The sequence below is a fragment of the Onychomys torridus genome, chromosome 6 (assembly GCF_903995425.1).
Source record: "Onychomys torridus chromosome 6, mOncTor1.1, whole genome shotgun sequence".
Classification (NCBI taxonomy): Eukaryota; Metazoa; Chordata; class Mammalia; order Rodentia; family Cricetidae; genus Onychomys; species Onychomys torridus.
In genome coordinates, this window is record NC_050448.1 from 116,804,387 (window position 1) to 116,830,649 (window position 26,263).

The 26,263-nt window shown below is 37.1% G+C and overlaps 1 protein-coding gene across 2 annotated transcripts in view; it reads left to right on the top strand.

The window, feature by feature from the left end:
- The window catches only part of Unc5c (unc-5 netrin receptor C), a 361,607-nt gene that overhangs the window by 272,992 nt on the left and 62,352 nt on the right, over positions 1-26,263 (top strand). For both annotated transcript variants that reach the window (XM_036189838.1, XM_036189839.1), the window contains exons 5-7: positions 12,060-12,240; positions 17,415-17,582; positions 19,940-20,104. In XM_036189838.1, the coding sequence (XP_036045731.1) occupies positions 12,060-12,240; positions 17,415-17,582; positions 19,940-20,104 (514 nt within the window). The remainder of the gene's footprint in view (positions 1-12,059; positions 12,241-17,414; positions 17,583-19,939; positions 20,105-26,263) is intronic.

Below are 26,263 nucleotides of genomic sequence, written 5' to 3' on the forward strand. Positions count from 1 at the left end.
TTAATAAAAAAAATCCTCTCATTGTCTTTTGATATGGCCACAGAATATCCTAACATAAAGCATGTTGATTTATTCAGGATTCAAAGTTTATATTTCTTAGTAAATATGGTTTACATAATTATATATTCAACATTTAACAGTATTCCACTGTGCATATTTATCATCTAAAGATCTCATTGGGTACAATCGTAAAGTTTGTGTTATTGAGGTTTCTAATATAGTATCCCAATTGTTTTGTGAGAAACAAATAAATTTGGTCAGAAAATATAATTGCAACATCCATTCATACTTTTTCCCTTACAGTGATGATTTGAATTAAAAATAACAGCTCAGAAAAGTCATATAATGGTTTTGAAAAACAGTTATGGCTGTTTACACTGGTACTCAGTATTCGTCATATATGAATCATGCTGGCATAGTCCTCTTTTGCTCAAGGGGCTGAAAAAAAGGAAGAACTAAGGAAGAGGATTTACTAGTTTACTCTAAAGTTTGTTTGTTTGTTTGTTTGTTTGCTAAACCCCCAAATATTTGAGTTTGACTCTTCTGTAGTAAAACATGAACATAGTTATATTTATAGCAGAAGTTTTAACATAAAACCATGAAGTAGTACTAGAAATAATGTTTGAATGACTATCTTATTTAAATAACTCCCAATTTTATACCCACTTATCTATAAGAACAATATTAGCTAGAAGTTTGAGGTCAGTAGTAGATAGTATAACTATTGTGGTATTTGGTTAGGAAAATGAGGGGCGAATGAAAGTGGGTAAATGAGTTTCCAATCACAATTTATCACATATGTAATTATGAGCTCTAAATAGAAAAGTTATTGGGAACCATATAGATTTTTCTGTCTTTGTCCATGGTATAGCTAAAAAAATAAAGTATTTAGGGGGAAGGTAACAGGCAATGTTTAAAATGTGAGGGTTGTGAAATGTTGGAATGGTCTCTCAGAACTTTACGGAAGCGTGTGCAGTGGTTTACTGCAAAACCTTGCTTCTTCTAACAATACAGCCAGTAGTACTGACTTTTATGAAACATCAGTAACTGTGAAACAATAAAACCATGCATCTAAGAACCATAAATGTTGTTTCTTAAATCAAACCACACAAGTTAAGTTGCCAGTTTTATACACCTTTTCTAGGAACACATAATGCTTCAATCCTGGATTTCATAATCAAGTTGGGAATCACTCATCTTCATTACTAAAATCATATTATTATTAGGAGAATCCCATGGGCAATCAATTGAACTGGGTGATAGGAGTATCAGGGGAATTCTTAAGCATAGGATCCTCCTACAGCAAGACCAGGGAACCTACCCTTATGCACAAAGACTGGAGTTGCAACATCTCTTCTGGACAAACACTGAAAGAAATTGTGGCTGTGAACAATGAACATGGCCATCATCAGGAGAGGTTTCTAACGGAAGATTTTTAAGTTACATTTACTTATTTTGTTTGGGGCATAAGTAAGACACAGCCTGTGGGTTGAGATCTGAGGACAATTTTCAGTCCTCAATCTTCTTTTTCCAACATGTGGGTCCCAGGGATCAAACTCAAGTCATCAAGTGTGAAGGAAAACACTCTTACCTACTGAGCCATCTCACTGGCCTCCAATGTGAGGATTTAGAATCTAGTATTCTTGGATTTGCTTACAGCGATAAAGTAAAAGTCATATTCTTTCTAAGTGTTTACATTTATGATTATATTAGAAATTTAAAGATACATACTCTTTAACAGAGACACTTTAAAAAAAAAAAAAAAAACTATTTTGACAGTAGCCTCTGAGTTGAATTTGGCACCGGGGAAAAGCCATTGTCTATTGACTAGCTCCTGATTCCACATGCTTCCACTCTGCTATCTCATTAAATCCTCCTGAAACCTCTAGCTGGGTAGTCCTTCATCTTGTAGAGGTAAAGACTGCAGTCAAGTCTATTTGATTCTTACATCTTCCCCATCATAGGAAAATAGTTTCATTGACTGTACATTTTTGAAATTTGGTTCCTTAAAGTGATACAATTTGTGTGTGGCCTTACTTGATTGATTTCCATAAGCAAATAAAATCTCTAGACAAAAACATCTCTTAGGAGAATTCAACACTTTTGAAGTGTTGAATTGTGTCACTGGGTTTTTTAAAGTATAGTGAGGGCATTTTATGGCATTGTATATAGTTACTATCTGCACATACTTTGTTAAATAAGGAACATCTTAGAATGTAGAAAGGGAATTAAACTCAACTTGAAAGACTACTCCTGACTCCCTTATTTTAAAATAAACAGTAAGACATCAAGTTGAAAGAGAGATCAATATGAAAAGAGGTTATTATTGATCCTGCATTTGTTTTGCTTTTCATATTTGTTGAACATCTAGATGAAGTTATCTAGAATTGGAAATACAAACAGAACTTAAGGAAACCTGAGACTGTGTTGATGGTTTGGTAGTTATCAGCCATAAGTGAAGGAAGGATATGTCCATCCAATGCATAGAAGCCTTCAGGTTTCATGCAGAGTCGCAGTGGGGCTTCTCTGTAGAGATTCGAAAATCCTGATGCCTGTGCCCTTCTTAAATCAGTAAAATCAGAGCCTTTCCAATGGGCTCTAGGCATACAGACACTGTAGTGGACTCTTGGACAATTCTGGAGCACAAAGTTAAGGTCTACTGATGTAAATGAGATCTACTGATGTAAATGAGAAAGGGAATATAATAGGCCACTGAGAAGTTTGCATAGCAGCATGTAAAACATATAAGATAGTGTTTTCCCAGACACACCCAGAACAGCTACTTGCCATAGCAAGGTCAGTAAGAGAAGTTTCTTTTGCATTAGAAAATGAGACAGGATGACTGGTTTTCTTTAAAAGTAAACTTTGAGTAGAATGATGGGAGTTACTCCAGAGAGTTGCTGTCTGAAGACGACTGAGCAAGTGGCTAGATGGGGACAAACAACATTGTAACTTTGACAAGCTAAAAAGGCCGACCCATGTCTGTTGAAAAGGAGAAACACATCAGATTCAGTGGAGAACTACAAAAATATTGAGTACCTTGCAGGTGACCAAGGAACTCAGAAGGTCTAAGCAGTAAAATAATATGAATCACCAGTGGCTGCAGTTTCTGAGGGTAAAATCTTAGCAACCTAGAATTGCATATGGCTTTTGGAGTGGTACATAAACTTTCAGGTTATATCTTCTGGATAAATGTTCTCTCTTGTCTATTTACTTATGCTTTCAGCTAGAATTGTATGAGTGTAATTTTGTTTGCTGTTCTTTGATTGAATGTTGAAACAGGATTCACAATGTCAGATTTTTCTTTGCAGAACTATATCATGTTTTCACTCAGCATACTTGCTGCAGAGTAAGAATATCACAAACCACAGGATGTCTAGATTTAACATTATGAATTTCAGTTCCTGTGTGTGTGCAAAGAGATAGTTTCTTTAGGATAGATCATAATGGGTTGCTGCTTGATTTTAAAAAAGTGTATCCATTGAAAATATTTTTAAACATCTTTCATTTTGAAGTGAGTAGAAGGAAATCTCATCCCTGAAGCCCTAGTTAAACTGATAGAGATCATGAGATACATGCCATACATTGGAGATGGGTTAAGGAGAGTGATGTCATAGAGAACAAGTGTTGAGGAATAACTTGAAATATATATGAGGAATAACTAATATATATTTTATCCATATATATGAGTGTATATATTTATCATATTTCTTATGTTTATTACCAAAGTAGAAGTGAACATCAGATTTAATATTGATAAAATATACTTTACTACAAATACATTCCTACATATGCTTTTAGAAAGTGATGCAATGATGTCATCTTCTAACAGGATTAGAAAGCATTTATACAAGTTAATTAAATGTTGTATTTTAATATCTGCCAAACAACTACTTGTCTATTCAATGCTTACTTACATAGTGCTAGATTATCATTTAAGAGTGAATGGAGGTGACTTGAAAGAAGATAAACCTCACTATGGATAAAAGAACTCAGACGTTGACATGTTTCAAGCAATTTTAGATTCATTTTTTGAGTTCCTTACATTTGTCTCACCCTCATCTCCTTTAGCATATTCTTAATTAAATATTAATGATAATTTTAAACTATTGATTGTATGTTAGGCATAGAGCATTTGATCCCAAAATCCCAGTGTGGCCTAGAATTATTCTCATTTTATAAATGAGCAGCACAAGTTGCATAGTTGGGAAACCAACTCAAAATAGACACATATAACCTAAAATGACTAAGCTCAGCTTTGAACTCAGGCAGTCAATTCATCCCTTTCCTTTGAAACATTAGGAAATGCCTTTTAAGGAAAGATTCTCAAGCATACACAGTGGGATGACTCAAATCAAATGTAACAGTGGATATACAAACGCAACATTCTGATATTGCTTCCTAGCTATTCTTTCCACCTTTAATAAAAACCCCATGTTTTTAAACACTTGGGAAAATGATATCAAATATGTCCCTAAATGACAGCAAAGGCTACAGTTACTGAACCTGAGAACAAAACCTGAACAGTGCAGGGCATCACTGCAGCCGTGTCAGGTCATGGGTTGTGGCAGAAACCTTTATTGCTCTCTGAACTTCAACCTATTTTTCTGTCTTCTTGAGTGTTTTATACACAGCTAAAGATAACTACTAACTCAGAAAGAGTTCCCTGTTGTAGAAATCCATTTGCCAAGTGGGAGAGGTAGACGATAAAAGAGAAAAATGTGAGACTAACTAAAATATGAAGAGAATCAGAGGCCAGAGCAGATATTGATACTTGACTAACCAAGACTGCATTGTGAAGAAACATCATTGTAACAATTTAATTAATTACTATTCAACATGATAAAAACCTAGCACAATGAAACCTGCTGGGTTTTTTAAATAATTATATATATATATATATATATATATATATATATATATATATATATATATATATATAAAATATATCTGAGGAATTACTTCAAAATGGGGGAGAAATTTTCTCTGGCACTGCTAATTCTGGAGCTAGCATGTGAAACGTTTTTTAAAAATTAGATGTTACAGCTCTTGCATATTGATTTCTCTTGCTGACTCAGATAGTCTTTTACATGATAAATAGAATTACTTTCATGTATTTTTCTCTTCTATACATTTAAGTTTTTATTATATCTGTAACATTTTGTCTAAGCCAAAAATAATAATTAAATATTATTTTAGCCCAGTTGCACTGTAAATATCCTTTTAAATCAATACTTTTCATTTTTTAATGTTAAGATAAAGCTGACCCAAGAAAAGTCATCAGGATTTAAGTGTTTCAAAACACACTGTTTACAAAAAAGCAATACAATTTTGAAAATTAAACTGTTGCCAGCACCATGCTCTCCTGCATGGAGTATTCATGAGATTAGGCCAACCACAACTCATTATTTTAGCCCTCAGATGTTTTCTGTCTTCTATAACACAGTTCTGCACACAGATGCCCAAACCAGAAACTGCAGTCTGTTTCATATTCTTCTTTCCACATACCATCATCTAAGTTCTGCAGCCTATCCCCAAGCATGTGCCCTTCCTTAAGTATCCCCATTACCAAAAGCAAGTGAAGAGTCCACTCCACACTCCAAGGGCCCTTCTCCATATTTTTTAGCTTTGGGCTTCCTTCATCTTAATGCATGTCCTGTTGCAATCGTACATATACCACCTCTCTCTTGTAGAGAACTCTATCAGCAGGTTCTCACCTATCTGATCTCCAGCACTTGACACTTTGCCTACACACAGTCTGTACTCAGGGTTTGCAGATGAGGTGAAACTACAGATTGATAATATTTTCCTTTTGGAAACAGAGTTTTGTGTGTCTCTGGGGGCCTAAAACTTATCATGTAGCCTGGGATAACATTGAACATCTGCTCCACCACTGAGGACCTCCTCTTGCAGTTACCCACCACCATACTTAGTTTGTGTAGGCTGAGCAATCAATGTTAGGGCTTAGTGCATGCTAGCTACACATACTACCAACTCAAACACATACCAAGACCTCCATTTTGTTCGTTTGCTTGTTGTTTTTTTAATTTTTCCATGGTAGAGAGTGAATCCTGGTTCTCCATCATACTAGACAAGCAATCTAAGCCACAGACTCAACTTCTTAGGAAGCTACAGACCCAACTTCTTATAAAGCTATTTTGCATCAGTTCTGTTTCTAAATAAGTTTATAGAAGTTACTCAACCACTCCCTTCTTTTTTTTTAATTCTCAGGAGTTATACAGGTATAATTATACTGTGCAGACATCCCATCTTTAAAGAAAGACACACTGACTGTAGGACAGATAGATATGGATTCAGATGGCAACAGGGTACTAGGAGTCTCCCAGAGTAACTGGAGCTCATCTTCCATCTCACGTGTTTCTGCTAAGGCCACATAGAGGTGAGGCAGCTATCCTCAAGGGTGCTGGGGGTTTGAATTCACAGTCTCCAGCAGAAAAATAGCCACTGCTAAATCTACTTAACTAAAATCATGTTTAAAAGGCTGGTCCCCACTAAAAGTATGTAGTCTTAATTCTGACAGTCAAACACTTACAGGAACCTAAAAATGTGTATAATAGATTTTATTCCATAATGTGTCCTGTTTTCATTCATTTGTAGGAAATTCTGGCTAAGCATTGACTATAGACCAGTTCAAAGCATTAAAAAACAGCAGTAATACAAAGAAAAGGGAGGGAAAAAAAAACAAACAAGATCTTGGCATTGTAGCCCATGCTGTATATTATAGCACCTAAAATACTCATGCAAGAGGATCGTGTATTCCAGGCCAGCTTGGGCTACACCAAAAACCAGATAAAAAATCCATGAATCTTATATTCTAGAGAAACATAATTAGTAAAAATTTTAGTAACTTAGATGAACAAAATGAAAGAAGGTGAGAGGTTAAGGGTGTAGGCATAAATGGGGGCTGAAGGTTCAAAGGCTAACTGGAGCTGAAATACTGAAAATGTGATGCCTGAACAAGGATTTGAGCAGGGGTGAGGACAACAGAGCATAAAGCCATCTCAAGGAAGGTTGATTCACACAGACATGGCAACACCAACGGATTCAGTATCTTCCCGCGAAGAGCACACTGGTTTGTATGGAGTCTTCTGCAGCAGAGCCTACATACTTAACAGATAATGCCATGGGAAGAGTGAGAGTCAAGCTCTGAAAGGCCAGGGTTTTCTTGCAGCATGGGACTCCATGCTAATTCACTGTAAAGATTTGGAGTTCACATTGAATTAACTAAGGAGTCACTGGAGGTCTGGAAATATGTAGCATATTTTGGGAGATTCCTATGTCTCTCAAAATATTGAGGAGCAAAAGGAAACATAGAAGGTAAGATGAAAGATTCTTATTGCAACCCAAAAGAAAAATGATGACTTGTACTTGAAAGGGCCAAGTCACCATTTAGTGGATCCTCCATAGTAGTGGATGAGAAGGAGTAATAATATTGCCGTACTACTCAGTAGTGAATGGTCAGAGGGAGAAAGAATGCAATAGATACCCAAGGAGTATCTTCAACTAGATGCAGGCTGACTATGACCTTGGCTGGGATATCTGAGACAACAGGAAGAGAAGGTTGTAAAAGTCTGTTCAGAAGGACACTATCAGACAACTGAATAGATTGCAAGACAGCATATGTGAGCCCAAAGATCATGGGTGGAATCTGGAGTGGAAATAAGTACAAGAGTCATCTGCAGCAGGTGGAATGATCCTACCAAGGAAGTGAATCTGAGTACAAAAGGGAGATAAAGAAGAGAGCAAGACTATGGTGGTACAAATTTGATCAAGTGAGTTGAGGCAGATGAGTGAGCTGGGACAGATCCTGGAATGTGCTGTGTCCAGAGAAAACAAGTAAGAAGGAGAGAGGAATTAACAGTGTTACATGCTGCTGCTGAGCAAGTATGATGGGTCCTAAGCACTACTCACATAGTGTCAAAGTCACACACAACTGTGGACAACCTCAATGAAAGTGAAAAAGAAGGAGGATTACGATGGGCTCAGTAAAAATGAAGAAGGCAGAGAGTGATAGGAAGTGTAAGTCAGTCTTTCAGGAATTCCTAGAAGACCCACAGGGTAGTGTGAGGCTGAACAGAAGTGGTAATAGGTGGGCAAGGTTTTGCCTGGAGTTTTGAAAAATAACAGTATGTTTGTCTGTTTATGGAAATTACTCTAGAGAGGGAAATATTTGAATGATTTAAGACAAAGAGAGTTTCTGGGATTTACCCTTGAATAAGAGAGTGATAAAGTGATAGAAAGCACCAATCAAGGTTGCCTTATAGGAGCCCACAGAGTTCCCTCAGATAGTGAGCCATAGTAGTAGATAGGCAGCCTGGGAACTCAGAGGGACTCTCCTGATTGCCTGTTGTCTCTGTGATGTTAGATGATATATGGACAGACAAGAAAGCAATGTTTAAGGATGAAGGGCAAAGCAAGAATCAGTTGTCTAAGACAGTGAAGCCAACAGATAAAAATACTGTGTGACATGGCCAAACTAAAGATCTTTATTCTGCTTCCATGAATTTGTCATTAGTCTATTCACAATGGCTCTGGGCATCTATGTTCTGCTTCAAGACACAGAACTGTATAGGGCATGCAGGTACCTGAAGTTAAAGAGTGAAATTAGGAGCATGATGTAAGATTTGCACATCAAGGTAGACACCAGGACACATTTAGGAAAGATGGACAAGGTGATACAGAAGAGTGAGAGATAAAATTGGAAGAGGACTGTTGAGCAAGGGCTCCTAGAGAAAAGAAGCATGGAAGACAGAGAGTAGCAAAAGGAGAGGGTAATTGGACATTGCACCCACAGCTAGGTAACTTGTAGTGATATGGACAAAAGTTACACTAATGCTTCCAAAATGTACACAGAGGTACCCTGGAGCTCATGTGTGGATGCCTGACTTGGATCAGTGTGTCTGGGTGGGCAGAGCACAAGACTGTGCAATCCATCTTGCTCCTAGGGTGGTAATAGCACTGTCAGTCTAGAGATCTCATTTTGAAATTTGGTAATCTAACAGTAATTTATAACCCTTGAGAGAGTTTAAAATCACTGAGGGTAGAACTCCTTAGACTGAGAATCCTTATTTTTTTTTTAGCAGGGGGGAGGAGATTTATTTTCTGTGTCAAATTTAGAACTGATAAATTAGAAACATTCTCCAAGTTCCCCTACTGTGAAGCCAGTGTTGAAAACCTCTACAAAGGATGATGTGTGACCTAAGAGGACAAGATTGTTGCAGGTAGATACAGTACTGGGGTGGGGAGGAGGGAAAGAAATCCAATGTTTCATCTTTATGGTTGTTAATATAATTAGAAGTTGTGCTGGACAAAGGGACAATAGCCTAGATACATGAAGATGATTCCTACAAAAGTAATGTAGGTGATGCCTCATGACCTGAGATTAAAAGCAAGAGAGATGAGAGAGAATGATCTGGAACACCAGTGTAAAATAAAGGCACTTACCCAAAAACAGGCTAAGGGGTTTGTTGCACTTAGAAAACCAAATACCTTCCACTTAGAAAGACTGCAGAGGAAAAACTGACGTCAAAAGGCATGAAGCTTAGATGAGGAACAGAAAAAGTCGACATTCTAAGAAGGTGGCTTTCTGGAGGATTCTGTTGCCTGGTTCCACAGCAGAAGAACCCTGACCTGTTTACACAGGAGGGGCTGATCTTAGAGCAGAGGGTGGAATACTTCAGAGGTACAGGAATGCAGGCAGTGGGAGAGTTTACCAGGGCTCCCCTCTTCCTCTCTGCTGTTTTCTAATACTACAACGCATCATTTCTTACAAGGCTGGTATATAGGCCAACATGGAAAACTGCTCAAAGCAGAGCTTCTGTGATCAAAACGGTCAGCAGGTGAGAAAGGCAGTGCCCTTCCTCAAGTACCTGAAACATTCACTGCAACACAAGCTTCTCAGGTCCTAGCTGTCCCACCATGGATATGCTGGAAGAAAATGTGGCTGCATGCATGAAAATAAAAAGATAATACACCACAAACTCAGGCCAGACTCTCAAAATCTTTTGTCATCTGTGTAAATGGACTACTTTCTTCCATGTAATAAACTCTTTAAATGAACTAGAGTTTTGTAATTCACCCTAGGCTCCTTTTATGTCAACTGCTGTTAAACAGATTATCAGTCCACATAGAGAACACAGAAGCAAGCCATGGGACTAAGGGATGAATGTAGTCATTCTTTAAGGAGATGCCCCAAGAAAAATGAGCAGGAAAAACATGAGCAAAAAGGAAAAAATAGACAAGAAGACTGAAAATTCAAATATAATCTCAGGAGAAAGATTCCTGATCCCATGAGGGAACCTCCAAGAACTGCATCACAGAACTGACTCAGCTGATTCTTATGAGTCTGTCTAGCATGGAACAGTGACAGACAGGAACATTGTGGGGAAAATGTAAACTCATAGACACATCCAAGGAAAAGAGAATCCCTATGTCTGGGGGATATCATTCAAGGAGAGAGAGCAAAATAGACTCGAGACAAGGCTTAATCTGAGTACAAAATCAGCAATCACATCTTCAGTGAGCAAGAAAGTTTTCTTTATGATAGGACAGATACTCAAGGTCAAAACTAGACCAAGAAATAATCAAGTCAACTATCAGTATTGTCAAGTAGATATCTGATAGTATGTTTTGAGACCTTGCATATACACACATGTAAATATATTACTGGCATCATGTGTGGTCTGCATCTGACAACAAAATTCATATTTGAAAGTCCAGTTTAAATGGATCCCATTCTCTTTCTCCCTACCATTAGTGCAAATAACATGAATGTTTAACTGCTTTCAAATTTACATGATTACAAATAGTGGCTCTCATCTGTTTCCCCATCCACTTCTGTTTCTCAGGAGTATGGTTGGTTTTTGTTTTTCCCTCTTACTGCTGGCTTCTTGTCTGTGGACTAGAGAAGTGTAACTGACAGCCCTTGACTTATAGGAGTAACTTAGAACTGTGCTGTGTTGAGTTCACGGACAGATTTAGAGATTAATTTCTAGACTTCTTACAGTGCTGAAGAAGCTCTTTAAGATTTTGAAAATGGCAACAATATTGACTCCCTCCCACTAAAGGTTACCTGTGTCCACATCCACTGTAATGCAAGAGGAAAGTTTAACTGTGGTAAATATCAATGCTGTTTTCCTTTATGGAAAAACTGGTTCACAAGGAAACAAATCTTGCCAGGATAAAAAATAGTTTACCCTACTGACAGTTTGTATGAGAATATTTCTTTTTTTTTTTTTATTCAGAAAGGAGAGTGCAACTGTTGTTAAACCAATAGTACTTGCATAGCAAAACAATGGCTTGATAGTGTTGAATAGTCATGTCTTAGGTCATATTCTCCAAAAGCAAGCCAGGAGCCAACAATCTGAATACTAAAGTACTTATTCAAAAAGAGATTTGAGTGCAATTTACAAGCTATTTGGATTGTGTTGGGGGTTGGTAGGGAAACTTTCCTACCTCCTCAAATATTTTGGCTTTCGTGCATCTCCAAATATGTGTTTGGCTACATTTTAAGGCCTGTGCATTTTCAGGGAAATTTAATCCATATGTTGCAGAGAGGCTACAGGTAAATCATCTGAATGTTGCTTTATTGGTGCTCCATGATGTCTGAAATGCCTTTTGAGCTTTTTTATAGTCTTATATTCTTTTCTGTAAAGCAGCAGGTAAGTTGCCAAGAGTAAACAAATCAAGTAGCAAAAGGTTTAGGTTAGGTTTGAAATGCTTTTGCCTGTTATTTTTGATGGGTTCTGTACTTGGCAGTGTTCATTCTCCATTCCTGCCTGCAGGGCAAAGTGAAAACAATTTGAGCACTGTATTTCCCAACTGGTTCATTGACATTTGAGAATAATGTAATGCAGACAGAATCAGCATGTTTGGCAGGTGAGTGATACCTAAAATGACCTCAGAAAGTTACTTCCCTCTCCTTGGCATAGGTTCATAGCATGAAAAGATGTTGTACATACTACAAAACCCAGGTCAGGACAAGCAGTCATGCAGGAGTCCAGACTGGGGATTTATCAAATTTTCTTGTGTATCTTTAGGTGGAGTGGCTAAAGAATGAAGACATAATTGATCCCGTTGAAGATCGAAATTTTTATATTACTATTGATCACAACCTGATCATCAAGCAGGCCCGGCTCTCAGACACAGCAAATTATACCTGTGTTGCCAAAAACATTGTTGCCAAGAGGAAAAGCACCACAGCCACTGTCATCGTGTATGGTAAGTGAGAGCCCAGGGTCTCAGGGCAGCATGTGTCAAGCTAGTCTTTCTTACTGACAGCATTGTTTTATTTTAGAATATCTGACCACCAATGATCCCTTGTAGATTCCCACTACTGTTCCTTCCAAGCGCACACATAGGCGTAAAGTTTACTTACTTCTAGGAGGCTCACTAGAGTAGTGAACCTTATCACCTACTCAAGAGTCTGCTGCTTCTCAATTCCCAAGGAGGAGGAGTACTAAGAAGACCTGACTAAAGCTGGGACAGAACAATGTTCAAGACAGACCAATGGTATTGCCTTTGAATCTAGGCTTGGATCCACAATTACAGAAGCACAGGAAAGATGAAACAAACAAATTCCACAAACACACTCAGTCCCTCCTCACCCCCAAACTTACTTTTTTTGCTTCCATCCAAAGACTATAGGGCCATAAGAAAGAAAACTATGATCAAGGGATTGCCACTCCCATAATATGGAAAACTTTCCATTCTCTGGCCCCTCTCACCCTGCTCATCTCTTAATCTATTGATTCTCTTTAAGTGTCAAACAAGTCTACACTTTGGTTTGGCATCAATGCTATTACCTCCCTATGCAGCTGGCACTCCATGATCCCCGAGCTATTTCAGAAGACAAGTCATTCCCCAGCCAAGCATTCAACTATTCCGTACACTAAGAGATTACACTATACATTTACATAATTCTCAGAACATTAGGTCTTTGTTATATTGACATATTGTCACAGAAAAAACTAAACACCAAGTATTTGAGAGGTCGTTTTCTCTTGAACAAGAATGCAAGCTTTACTTCTGCAGAGAAAATAGTGAAGCTGCCCCTCCCTACTTCTGTGTTCAGCCTTGTGCCTGGATTCTGATGGCCTGTGAAGGGTGTACTGTCACTGGGAATATCTTGACAATTACTGCAGAGAGTACTAGAGGAGATAGGTGTCAGATAGCATACGGTGTCAAAGAATACTCCATTCCAGCTTTTTGGCCATTTGCTTAAGTTAAAGACAATTTCATAATAGCAAGTCAGAAGAGATCTACCCAAATTTTCTCTTTACCTTAGATACAAGAGAAGTTCCCAGGAAAATCACTTTCCATACATGAAAAAGAAAATAAATTTCTTGTCATTGAGGACAGAAAGTTGAAAGCAGGAGAGTTCCATGAAGATCTTATTCAGTAAATCTTAGTGACCTTTTCAAAACTTACCACTCTTGGGTCCACTTCCATACATACATGTTAATTCTTATGGCATGTGTGGCCTTTTATTTCTTTTTGATGAGTCCATGATGCATAAACATGGGTTGAATCATTCTGTGTGTTTTCTACCTGTTGAGAGGGGGGATGGGAGAGAAAGAGACAGAGATTAATTTGTTCCCTCTCTGACAGTACCATTGTGTGGTTGTATCACTGACAAAATGAGGAGATACAGGAACAGAAATCATCATGATGTTCCAGAGGCTGCACAGAGATACTTTGAAAGTGCCATTTTAATTACAGAACAGAAGCGTTCCAATTTTTTTAAACCTCTGATTACTCTGGAGTTTAATTTCCTAGTCCAGATAATGGCTATGTTGAATTGTAAGCAATTGTATGCCTTAAATCACATGAAATTGTTTTGTACTTTTTATCTTAGTTTAAACTGTCTGAAACACTTGATTAACAACATTTAAAATGCAAGGAAGCAATGGGGCTCAATCATAGTATGTGCCAATCACAAATAACTAATGAAGGCACACTATAAATAGATGCATTCTATAGGTATTTAATATAGATACAAATCTCTTTCTAGATATAGCATGATTTCAATACCTGCAAATGTAATGACAACATTGTTATGAAGAAGGGTCATACATAAATAACTTAAGCATTTTCAGACAAGAGTCAGGACCAAAGATGAAGTCACTAGGCCTTGATCAGCAGCTATCTAACTTTTTAACCTGTAATTTTAGAGTAATTTTCTCTTTCTCTGTAAATAAATGGATGTATCTAGTATCTGCAAAAAAATGTCTAAAAGTTTCTGATTTTTTTAACAAGACTGTAGAATGTCAACTGACTGGAAATTGTATATGTAACACAGAATCTCAGCTTCCCCTGTTAGTAAACAACATATAGGACAACATTGTAACATTTGAGATTTTAGAAATCTTAGCAGGGAACTTGATTTGGGAGCTCTAGCTGAAACCCTACCTGTCAACTGTCTGTTCATGCTTTTCATGGCTCCATAAATTGAGTTGTCCAAGGCTCACAGGTTGGGCTTATCAGTCGACAGAAATATTTCATCATTTCCTATTCTGAATCTGTTTTAGATCTGCTTTTTCATTACTCTCTCTTTGGACTTATAAATGTATATTCATCGGAGAAAATTTGGAAAAAAACAGAGAAGATCAAAGAAGCTGTCTTTGATCTGATCATCTACAGATAGTGTTTTTGAAATCAATATGATACCACTGTTATTTATAGATAGTACATTAAGATAATAACTACACATATGTTACTTTTATTTAATGTACAATGTTAAACATCTATATTTTATCACATAACCTCCTCTTTTATCATTTACTCCGCCCAGAGCTGAGGACCAAACCCAGAGCCTTGCTCTTGCTAGGCAAGCACTCTAACACTGAGCTAAGTCCCCAAACCCCTTTTTTATCATTTTAATGGAATAATTATACAACTTAACATTTTCCTATATTTAACATCATAAGTAATTCTAATTATTTATCACTACATTTAAAAATCTTTTATTAAGATACCTTTGTTCATGTCTGAAAGGCAGTCATGTTTATTTCCTGACTAACAGATTTCCTAGAAAATATAATTTGGGGCAAGTAATTGCATTGCATGTGTAAAATCTGTGTTGATTCAGTAACTAACCTTTTTTACCGCAAGGAAATTTGTTCCATAGTGTTTCAACTAGCAGCAAACAATTCATGTTTAAAATTACTTCATTAAAAAAATTACCTAAGCGCTGGGTGGCGGTGGCTCACATTTTTTTTTGTTATTTTTTAATTCAAATTTTAGTTTACATTAAGTTTTTTCTCATTTTTTTTATTTTATAATTTCATTTAATTTTACATATCAGCCATTGATTCCCCTGTCCTCCTCCTCCCGCCTCCCCACCACCACCCCAGCCCACCCCCCATTCCCATCTCCTCCAGGGCAAGGATTCCCCTGGGGATAAGGCTCAGTCTGGTAGATTCAGTCCAGGCAGGCCCAGTCTCCTCCTCCCAGGCTGAGCAAAGTGTCCCTGCATAGGCCCCAGGCTCCAAACAGCCAGCTCATGCACTAAGGACAGGTCCAGGTCTCACTGCCTGGGTGCCTCCCAAACAGTTCAAGCTATTCAATTGTCTCACTTATCCAGAGTGCCTGATCCAGCTGGGGGCTCCTCAGCTTTTGGTTCATAGTTCATGTGTTTCTACTAGTTTGGCTATTTGTCCCTGTGCTTTTTCCAGTCATGGTCTCAACAATTCTCACTCATACAATCCCTCCTCTTTCTGGCTGGCTGGACTCCCAGAGCTCCACCTGGGCCCAAGCCAGGGATTTCTGCATCTGCTTCCATCAGTCATTGGATGAGATTTCTAGCAGGACAGTTAGGGTGTTTGGCCATTCTATCACCAGACTAGGTCAGTTCAGGCTTTCTCTCAACTATTGCCAGTAGTCTATGAGGGAGGTATCTTTGTGGATTTCTGGGGACCTCTCTAGCACTTTGCTTTTTCCTGTTGTCATGTGGTCTTCATTTATCATGGTCTGATATTCCTTGTTCTCCCTTTCTGTTCTTGATCCAGCTGGTATCTCCCGCTCCCCTCAGCTCTCTTTCCCTGGACCCTTGCCCTTCATTACCACCACCACCCCACATCCAATTTGCTCATGTAGATCTCATCCATTTCTCTGTCATTGGGCAATCCCTGTGTCTTTCTTAGGGTCCTGTTTTCTAGGTTGCATCCCTGGAGTTGTGAGTAGCACTCTAGTCATCCTATGTTTTACATCTTGTATCCTCCTGAGTGAGTACATACCATGTTTGTCTTTCTGAGTCTGGGTTACCTTGCTCAGGATGATTTTTTTCTAGATCCATCCATTTGACTGCAAACCTTATGATGTCATTGTTTTTCTCTGCTGAGTAGTACTCCATTGCGTATTTGTACCACACTTTATTTATCCATTCTTCAGTTGAAGGGCATCTAGGTTGTTTCCAGGTTCTGGCTATTACAAACAGCACTTGTGAGGCAGAGCCAGGCAGATCTCTATGAGTTCAACACCAGCCTGGTCTACAGAGCAAGATCCAGGAAAGTCACCAAAATTTCAAGAGAAACCCTATCTCAAAAAAAACAAAAAACAAACAAACAAACAAACAAACTATATATATATATATATATATATATATATATATATATATATATATATATATATATAAAAGCACAAATTATTGAGCTACTTTTTTAAAAACATCATAATATTTTCTAGAGACAGATGTCCAGAAATGAATAGTGTGAGTCGTGTGAAATTCTTGTTTTGTAATCACATACCGTTGACCCCTCCATCAAATATCAAAATTAGCCTTTCTGCACAAGATGAGTATCTATTTCAAATGTACCAACCAATTGCCAACTCAATCAGATGGCCAATTTGTTTAAAACAAGGGTACTGGAAGATTTTATTCTGTTACTTGGTTCATATAGGTTTGTGGGTTTGTGAAACTGGATAAAATTCCTTGAAAAGCTATGAATTTTGAAAATGCTGAAGAAAAATAATTAATCATTTGTTTTTTAGATAGTCAAAGTGATTTTATTTAGTTTCCAGGCTTAGGCTCACAGCCTTGGCATCCAGATGTAAACATTTATTATGGGAGATAAGCTGTCAAAAGTAATTTTTGGAGTTTAACTAGGTAAAGGGATATATTTTTTTTCTTAAGAATGTTAGCCAAAGAAAAGAGAACATAGTCTTGTGTATTTTTATAAGTGAGTAACTCATGGAAAATAATTTTATATATCTCAATTTAGATTTTTCAGCTATACAACAAAACTCTGAAATGATATCCATGGCCTCCTCTAGCACTGAAATCTTGTTCTTTTTATGGCTACATGGGGAATGATTCCAGTCTTTATGCTGTGTGTGGCTTGTGTCTTGTACATTCCCATGTGTTTAACCTACTATTTGTGGTTTGTCTCATCCAGTTAACGGTGGCTGGTCCACTTGGACAGAGTGGTCTGTGTGTAACAGTCGCTGTGGACGAGGATATCAGAAACGTACAAGAACCTGCACCAATCCAGCCCCACTCAATGGCGGGGCCTTCTGTGAGGGGCAGAGTGTACAGAAAATAGCATGCACTACATTGTGCCCAGGTAAATACATATTGTCTTCTTCCAAATATTTTCTACCATTCTGAAAATGTATACTAGAACTAGATACCTAACCTTGATTTAAATGTGTGATAAACATTATTTAAATCCATTCTACATTCAGTATTTACCTTACCAAGAAGTTCAACCTTCCTCCAAAAGAGTGCTTAACTTTACCACCTAAATAGGCAAAGTGCTATGAGAGAACAACCAACCACGAATATAATCCTATGCTTCTCAGTGAAACTTCCAGAGGCAGAATTGCCATACTATAATTCAAATGATCTGAACAACATTGAAAACCACATAATGTTAGAAATAACAACCCTTGATCTTCAGAAAATCATTAAATTAACAGGAACTAAAATTTGGAAAATGTTTTATCCTGAAATAGTTGATATGTAGTGTCAGTTTCTGGATGGGGCAAATAAAACATTTGGAATGAATTAAAAGAAAGGCTAAGGTTTGTGACACATGAGATAATGGATTTGGAAAATACAACATAGCCAGCTATTTATTATCTGTATGTCTTGGTCATCTGTCTTATGAATTATTTGAAGTGTTTTTTATACCAAGATTGCATCTCTCTGCCACTTGGCTTCCTCTTGTAGTATTTTATGTTTCTACCAGCTCTTGACTCCAGGTAAATTTGAGTTAAAAGTTACCCAAATCCAAACCAAATACCAAACGCATTATAATGCCTAGTCATATAATATATCCAGAAGTTAAGATAAAATTGTTTTGAAATAATCCATAAATTCAGTGTACTCAGTGGTTAGGGATTCTATTATCAATTTCAGTGTTTGAATACAAAGCCTTAGCTCTCTTTGCTTTGTCAATTTTTTTTTACTGCTCATCCTTTCATAAAACATTTTTCAGAAGTGAGCACAGAGAAAAACGTAATCTACAGGTTACATTTTCAAGTATTGATTACAAGTATTAAAATGGGTTCCTGTACTGAACCTTTGAGGGCTCTTATTTATCGAACACATTTTGACTTATAGGTAAGTGTAGAAGTTCAGATTTTACCACTGTCCCTTATTTCACCTAGGTTGACTTATGTAATTCAGAGTCTATTGATTAAATTGAGTCAAAAGAACAATATGGCTGTACACACACACACACACACACACACACAGTACATATACATACACCACATACACAAACACACACATAACTATGTGCTAGTGCTTTAAGTAACAGGCACATATTTTTGAGCTACAGCAAAGCAAATGTCATTCTGGGTAATTGGGAGTTGAAGTATGGACAACTCCTGTATTATGGAAATAGTAATGTGTTCCTTAATTCTCTAATACACATGTGTATATCCTAGTACATATTATGGGTAGTACATTTGCTCAGTAATAAGACAGATTTGTCAAACACTATAAGCTACTAAAATTTACATTGTTTTTTCAGTATTCAGATTTGAAAAGTATAAAGGTTCAATAAATGATGTTTGGCATTGTTTTACGTAGAATTATAGATAATCATAAATATTTATGTATTTCGGGGGAAATCAAACATTTTTTTAAAAGTTGGTTTAACGTTTAATCCTACTTCTTTAGTATACTTAAAAGGATTTGTTTTAAAGTATGACAGTTTATTCTTCAAAATGACATCAAATGGTATATTCTCAAGATAGAGATATCTCAGCTCATTATCACTGAACTTTCTTACAAGTAATCCACCCAAATAGAATGAAATTGGGTTAATTTTGAATTGTTATGTCACTGCCAAAATTAGGGATTTACTTAAATATTATTTCATCATGAATAGAAATGTGCACAGCATCAAATAATGGAGAGGAATCATAATATAAGCTCTAAATAATATTGTCTTTACAGGAAAGCATGCCAAAGGTTTCATCCAAATCAAGTGGCCTGTATGACAAAAAGAAAGTATAAAGAATATAGAAATCAAGAGAGGGGGAGGGGAGAAGACCGAGAGGGATGAGTTCTTTACCACTACATATCCTTTGCTTCCAACTCTCATACATCTTTGCTTTCACAGTTTACATGACACTTTAAAGGAAGGAATCTTAGATCAAAAAGGAAGCCTTGTTATTTTCAATACAATATCCAGAAGCATCCCTTTAATGAATAAATAGCAAGTGTGATGCCTTGCTTACATAGCTCCAGATGTGTCCCAGTAAGCCTTCCTTGACCCATCAGAAGGAAGAAAATGCACAGAACTCCCACAGTTAGAGCATAACTCACTCACCAGAGGCTAAGTGAATGCCAGGCTTCTCACTGGGTTATCTTCTTCCATTCTTATTGCTATGTTGAAATTGAGCTGTGCTTCTTTTCCCGGTTAAGTAACAGCTTGTTCTGACTTCATGCTGGCTTTTCTCATGGCAGTGGATGGCAGGTGGACATCATGGAGCAAATGGTCAACCTGTGGGACTGAATGCACCCATTGGCGCAGGAGGGAGTGTACAGCTCCAGCACCCAAGAATGGGGGCAAAGACTGTGATGGCCTGGTCCTGCAATCCAAGAACTGCACTGACGGACTGTGCATGCAGGGTAAGTCCAACTGGGGAAATGCAGGCAACAAGGTGTCTGAGAACAAGACATTTGGATAGCTTGAAGGAATATTAGTAATTGAGGATACTAAAGAGCAATTAAAATTCACTGATACAGCTCTATCCCAGCTTTCTTTCATAATTGGGAAAAGCTCATCTCTCAGGAACCAGAGTGAATATTGATTGTCAGGTTAACAAATACTACACACAGTATTGCTTTCACTCAAGCAAAAATAAACAAACAAACAAAAACAAAACAATTCAGCCATTTTTTATGGAGAGGCTGTTATTCTTCCAGAGAACTGTTAACTCAGTTGTATTACCTTGCATATGAGGGTACCTAAAACTCTTCATAGAATCAAAGCATGTCTTCCAAAAAGTGAGCTATTTATTTGTAATTCATGCCTGGCACTGAACCAACATCCTTGAAATATAAAATATACAAGGACAATAAATATTTCTGCAGGTAGTTTTATGAATGTAAAATAAATCTTTAGCTAAGAACATCTTCTCAACCTCCTGAAAGTGCTAGGTTTGTGTTAGAAATTACATCATGGGTATAATTTAGCTTGTTCATTTTTTTTTTTTTTTTTTTTTTTTTTTGGTTTTTTCAAGACAGGTTTTCTCTGTGTAGCTTTGTGCCTTTCCTGGATCTTGCTCTGTAGACCAGGCTGGCCTCGAAATCACTAAGATGTGCCTGGCTCTGCCTCCCGAGTGCTGGGATTAAAGGCATTTGCCACCACTGCCCGGCTAATTTAGATTATTCTAAGAGAACATTATTGATAAAACAATATTTGGCATGCACAGAAGTTGGTTCAGATGGTATGGTAGATGCAATGAGCTATATTATATTTTCATGCCTTATGCGTGGAATTTTGTCAGTGAAATGATAGCTTGCATTTAATACTTGCAAACTCCTAACCATTTGTTGAAGAGCTTTGGGATGTTCATTATTTATCATCTCTTTTCCTGACAATGAAATAAAGTGCATAGAATTCTTCAGGCAAGTGGATTAAACAATGTACCATGGTGAATCTGAACTAATGGTGGCCAAATGTTGACATTCCTCATGCATGTTGCATATATAATGATATATATTCACAGAGGAGTATTTGTGTTTGTTATTTAAGAACAAGTACTTTGTTTTCACCACACAAATGCAACTTTGCTTACTTTTCAGATACTATATACACAAGGACCTTTAAAAAGAAAACTCACTTAAAGCACGAATACATAATAATGTTGCCCACACTGAATGAAAATCCAGGAGTCTGTCTCAGTTGTGCTCTGCAAACATTGCCACGTTCCTAAGTTTCTGATGATTAGCAGTAGCTACCATGTACCTCACTGTTCATTCTAGAAATGGGAAAAGTACAGAGAAGCTGGCTGTTTATTGATTGTCTGTCTAGAGATACAGGTTTCATCCCCAGGCACAAGCTTTAATTGAGGACAAAAAATAAAAAATAAAAACATAGAATACGCCACTTTTTTATTATTTCATATTCTTCTTTAGTATGAAATAAACTGATTGATGTAATGGAGAAGTATAAATATTTAGATTGGGGGTGTTGTTTTTCTTTAATACTTTCATCCTCTGTCTATAATAACTCAGCATGGATAGATACAATACCTTCTACTTCTACTACATGTATTTAAATTCTAAGCAAGATGGTTTATAATGACTATAGTGCTACATTTCCTCTACAAAATGATTTCTAAACTATGGCATTTGTCAAACACAAGAGATTCATCCTGAGACCTCATGACTATCAGCTCCTCAGTATCTAGCTCATTTCTCATAGCCATAATGGAATTTTCCCTCATGATTGAATATTTACCAACAATAATGGCTGGCAGTGTGCTTATAATTTGGAAAGATAATTTGGGGGCACAGGTGGTGTTTTTTTGGTTTGTTTACTTATGTGTTTTTCTTGCTTTAAAAAAATCAAGTCCCTTCGTGGACAAAAACACTTTGGAGTTGGGATGGAAGTCGCTCAGGTCACAGGCCATCTTTCCCTGCTGCTGTGATTTCTTATGCTAGCAGTTCCCACTCAGTCACTAAACCCTCTCATCTGTCCTCCTGGATCGACTCTAGCCCAGCAGAGAATTGTAGTCTCTACCACTATTGATTTCCTAGTTGATAAAACAACGGCAGAGAGATTGCTTTGCTGTATAATTACAGTGTTTTACAGCACACACTTACAGCCTCTGTTTCCCACTAAGCTTGGAATTTCTGGAGAAATATTGCTGCCAAAGTTTTACAAAGAAATAATATTACCTTTGGTTGGAAAACAAAAGCCTTTTTAACAAAACTACAAAGCTTGGAAGAGAGACAGTGTCCATGTTAAGGGAAAAGAATGGACTGGGATAGAAAGCCAGAGTAGCAATTGCCTATGAGGAATTTGTCGTCTAATATGCATTTGCTTTGGGGTAACTCACATATATTGAATGTGTTAAGTTATTTAGCAATACAATCATATTACCTAAAAACAAAACTGGACTACTCAATGTCAGACCAAGTATAAAGTGAAATAATTCTACTCAAATTATGTATAATTAATTCATTATTTTTCAATAAGCTATGAAAGGTGAAATTAACAGAAAATGCTCTTGTCAATATTTAGTCATTATTTTCCTCAAAACAACCAAATTATGATACATTTCTTTCTTTTTTTTTTTTTTTTTTTTTTTTTTTTTTTTTTTTTTTTTTTTAAGACAGGGTTTCTCTGTAGCTTTGGAGCCTGTCCTGGGATAGCTCTGTAGACCAGGCTGGCCTTGAACTCACAGAGATCCACCTGCCTCTGCCTCCACATTTATTTCTTTATCACTTAACAATAGAAGCACCTTTGATTCAAAACATGTAGACATATTAGACAAAATGTTACAGACTAGAATACCACTGTACACACAAAGAGAGAAAGGGAGAAAAGAAGAGAGGAAAGTCTACAAGTACCAGGAAGGTAATTGGAAGGCCGCAGGAGAAGGGGCTGTGTGGGAGACACCAGAGTGGCCAAGAGCAGAAGTGGACGTGATTTGGGTCTTGGAGTGTGTAGGAGTCAGGATTTGCTTTGGGATCAGAGACTTAGTGAAAGAATTGGGCTGAGATTTGGAACAAGAACTTAATAAAGCTGTAATTCATTCATTGCTGCCCACCATGAAAAACAAGTGGAACATTTTGCCAGCCATCCCAAAGAAACCACAGGAAAATCACAGAGGGGAAAAGGAAAATGAAGTGTTGGTTTAAGTAAAATCTGTACTAAAACCACAATGCTATGCCCAGCTGTGGGATGGCACTTGAGATATATTATAGAAAGACATGTAATTAGCATCCTTGGAGCAGCTTCTGAGGTAGTATATCAGACAGCAAGCCACAAGACAGGTCCCTCCTACAATATAATTGCATTGGTCTATGACAAAAAAAGGCCCATTCCTGAAAATTGCATGAAATAATAGTTTAAAATCTAGAGAACAGTCCAGTGTAAGAGACAACCTACAACAAAACAAGAGAGTTGGCACTCCCATCACAGGGACTTGGGACAACAGTAAGTAAAAACACAACTGTATTTGACAATGAAAGCATAGATTATTGTTACAATGGTGAGTACATTTGGAGGAATCAAGTAGAATGTTAAGAAATTTAAACATGATGGTTGAAATTTACAACTCCATGCAAGATTAATAATCAGATTAGATATAGCTATAGATAAAGGTGAAGAAAAAAATCAGGAAACTGAGACGCATATGAAAGAGAGCTGAAAGAAACAGATGAAATAAAAGTATGTTATGTGAACAATAGTACAGTAATTTGTAATTAATAGGAAGAAATTTGACATTTATTAATCAAGAAAATAAAATGGAAAGAGATTAGGAGACAAGTAGGAGGCAAAGGATTCATTTGCTTCTCATAAAACTCACGGGGTGAAAAACAAAACACGGTTTTGAGGATCAGTCATAAAAGTATCTAATATTTTGAATTGTAATTATGCTAAATGTTGATGCATTTGTAGTAGAAACTTGAGTTTTACTAGTAGATATTCAGACCTTCAAAATTATTTCAGGAAAAGAATTTTCAAAATTGTAATAGCCTTTAACCCACCAAACTCACTTGAATTAATAGATTTCAATTAATTAGTATAAATGCTGCATATATGTGTACATGTTTATCTATAGATTTTTATTTGTTTATATTGTTTTAATTTTATAAAGCCCATTTTTTATTCTTTGACTATTTTGTGTCTATACAAAATATCCTGGCCTTATCCTTCCTCTAACTCCCCTCATTCCCAACGTTTTGTATATGTGTGTGTGTATAAAATCATTGACTCTAATTAGTGGCTACTCACACACATGTGTGGGATCGTTCACTGTGGCAAAGTAACAGTAGCCACAAACCAAAGAAAAGTAATTCTCACTTCCCAGCAGCCAAGAACTGCCAAGAGCTCTGAAGCCAAGGGTGGCACCTTCTCCATGCTGGAAGTTTGAACTATTTTCATTGTATGGGGGTCGTATTCAGATCACAGCACAGCTGCTGTGAACTTATGTGCACAGCAGCCTTGCCATGTCTAGAAAGCAATGCTCTTCCCTACCCTCTGACTCTCACACTGCTGTTTCTTGGAGGTCAGGCAGCTGAAACACTTGTCTCACCAAACCTCAGCACTCATGGTCATAAAGATAATTTTTAAAAGTGCAGTGGTGAAGAAATGCATAATCACGGGGTGGTGGTACGCACAATTAATCCCAGCACTCAGGGATTGTTGGATCTCTGTAACTTGGAGGTCAGCCTGGTCTACAGAGCTAGTTCCAGGACAGCCAAGGAAACAAAGAAACCTTGTCTTGAAAAGAAAGGAAGGAAGGAAGGAAGGAAGGAAGGAAGGAAGGAAGGAAGGGAGGGAGGAAGGGAGGGAGGAAGGGAGAGAGGGAGGGAGGGAGGAAGGGAGGGAGGGAGGGAGGGAGGGAGGGAGAGAGAGAAAGAGAGAAAGAAAGAAAGAAAGAAGAAAGAAAGAAAGAAAGAAAGAAAGAAAGAAAGAAAGAAAGAAAGAAAGAAAGAAAGAGAAGAAAAAATACATAATGATGCATGCACAAAAATATTTTCATGGTCTAAACTCAGTAAAGCAGGTTTGGGATTTATATGCATTTTTTCTATAACTATATAAAATGAGCTTAGCAAATTATTGTTGAAAATTATTCTTTCCCTGGGCTTATGAGACTAAAAGTACTTTTTCCTCTTTCTACATGACTTCTGTTCTGCACATTCATTGTATTTGGTATCCCATTATGTTTCTAGTTATAAACTACATTTCCAAAAAGAAATGTTGAGGGAAGGATAGTGTCCCAGCATGATCTGACAATGGTCCCTCTGAATTTGAGATATAGCAATATTGCTGGTTCATCTTGAGATCTTCGTCATGTTGATTTGAATTAGATTATTAATGATAGTATTTAATAAAATACTAGCAGAAAAGTCTAGTTGTTGAAAACCCAGGTTGGCAAGAAATACTAAAAGCTAGTAAATCAAGCATTTTGAAGACATGGGGATTTGGAATTGAATTGTGGTTTTCCATTATTTCCCAGTTGCCTGTCATGCACATATCATATCACCCAGTGTTTGCAACCAGCCTTATTCTTAGAATGTTTGCTCTATCAGATTCATTGTGCAATGCTATGAAATGACATTTGTACAACAGGATCCAAATATTTAAGATACTTCCTAAGCTCCACTAAATTTAGGAAGGAAGGAATGGGGGGTGAGTTGGGAGGGGAGGCTGAAGGAGTGGAAGAAGGGAAGAGGGGGGTCTGTGACTGGTATGTAAAATGAATAAAAATTCTTTTTTTTTCTTTTTCTTTTTTCTTTTTCTTTTTTTTTCTTTTTCTTTTTTCTTTTTCTTTTTTTTTTTGAGCTGAGAATAGAACCCCAGGTCTTGCGCTTGCTAGGCGAGCACTCTACCACTGAGCTAAATCCCCAACCCTAAAAATTCTTAATAAAAACATTTAAAAAAATAAAAATTTAGGCAACCCTTATATCTCAGTTCATTTTTAAGAAGTTACACACACACACACACACACACAGAGAGAGAGAGAGAGAGAGAGAGAGAGAGAGAGAGAGAGAGAGAGAAACTGAAATAGAGATAGGGAGACAGAGAACATAACTTTATTGAACTAA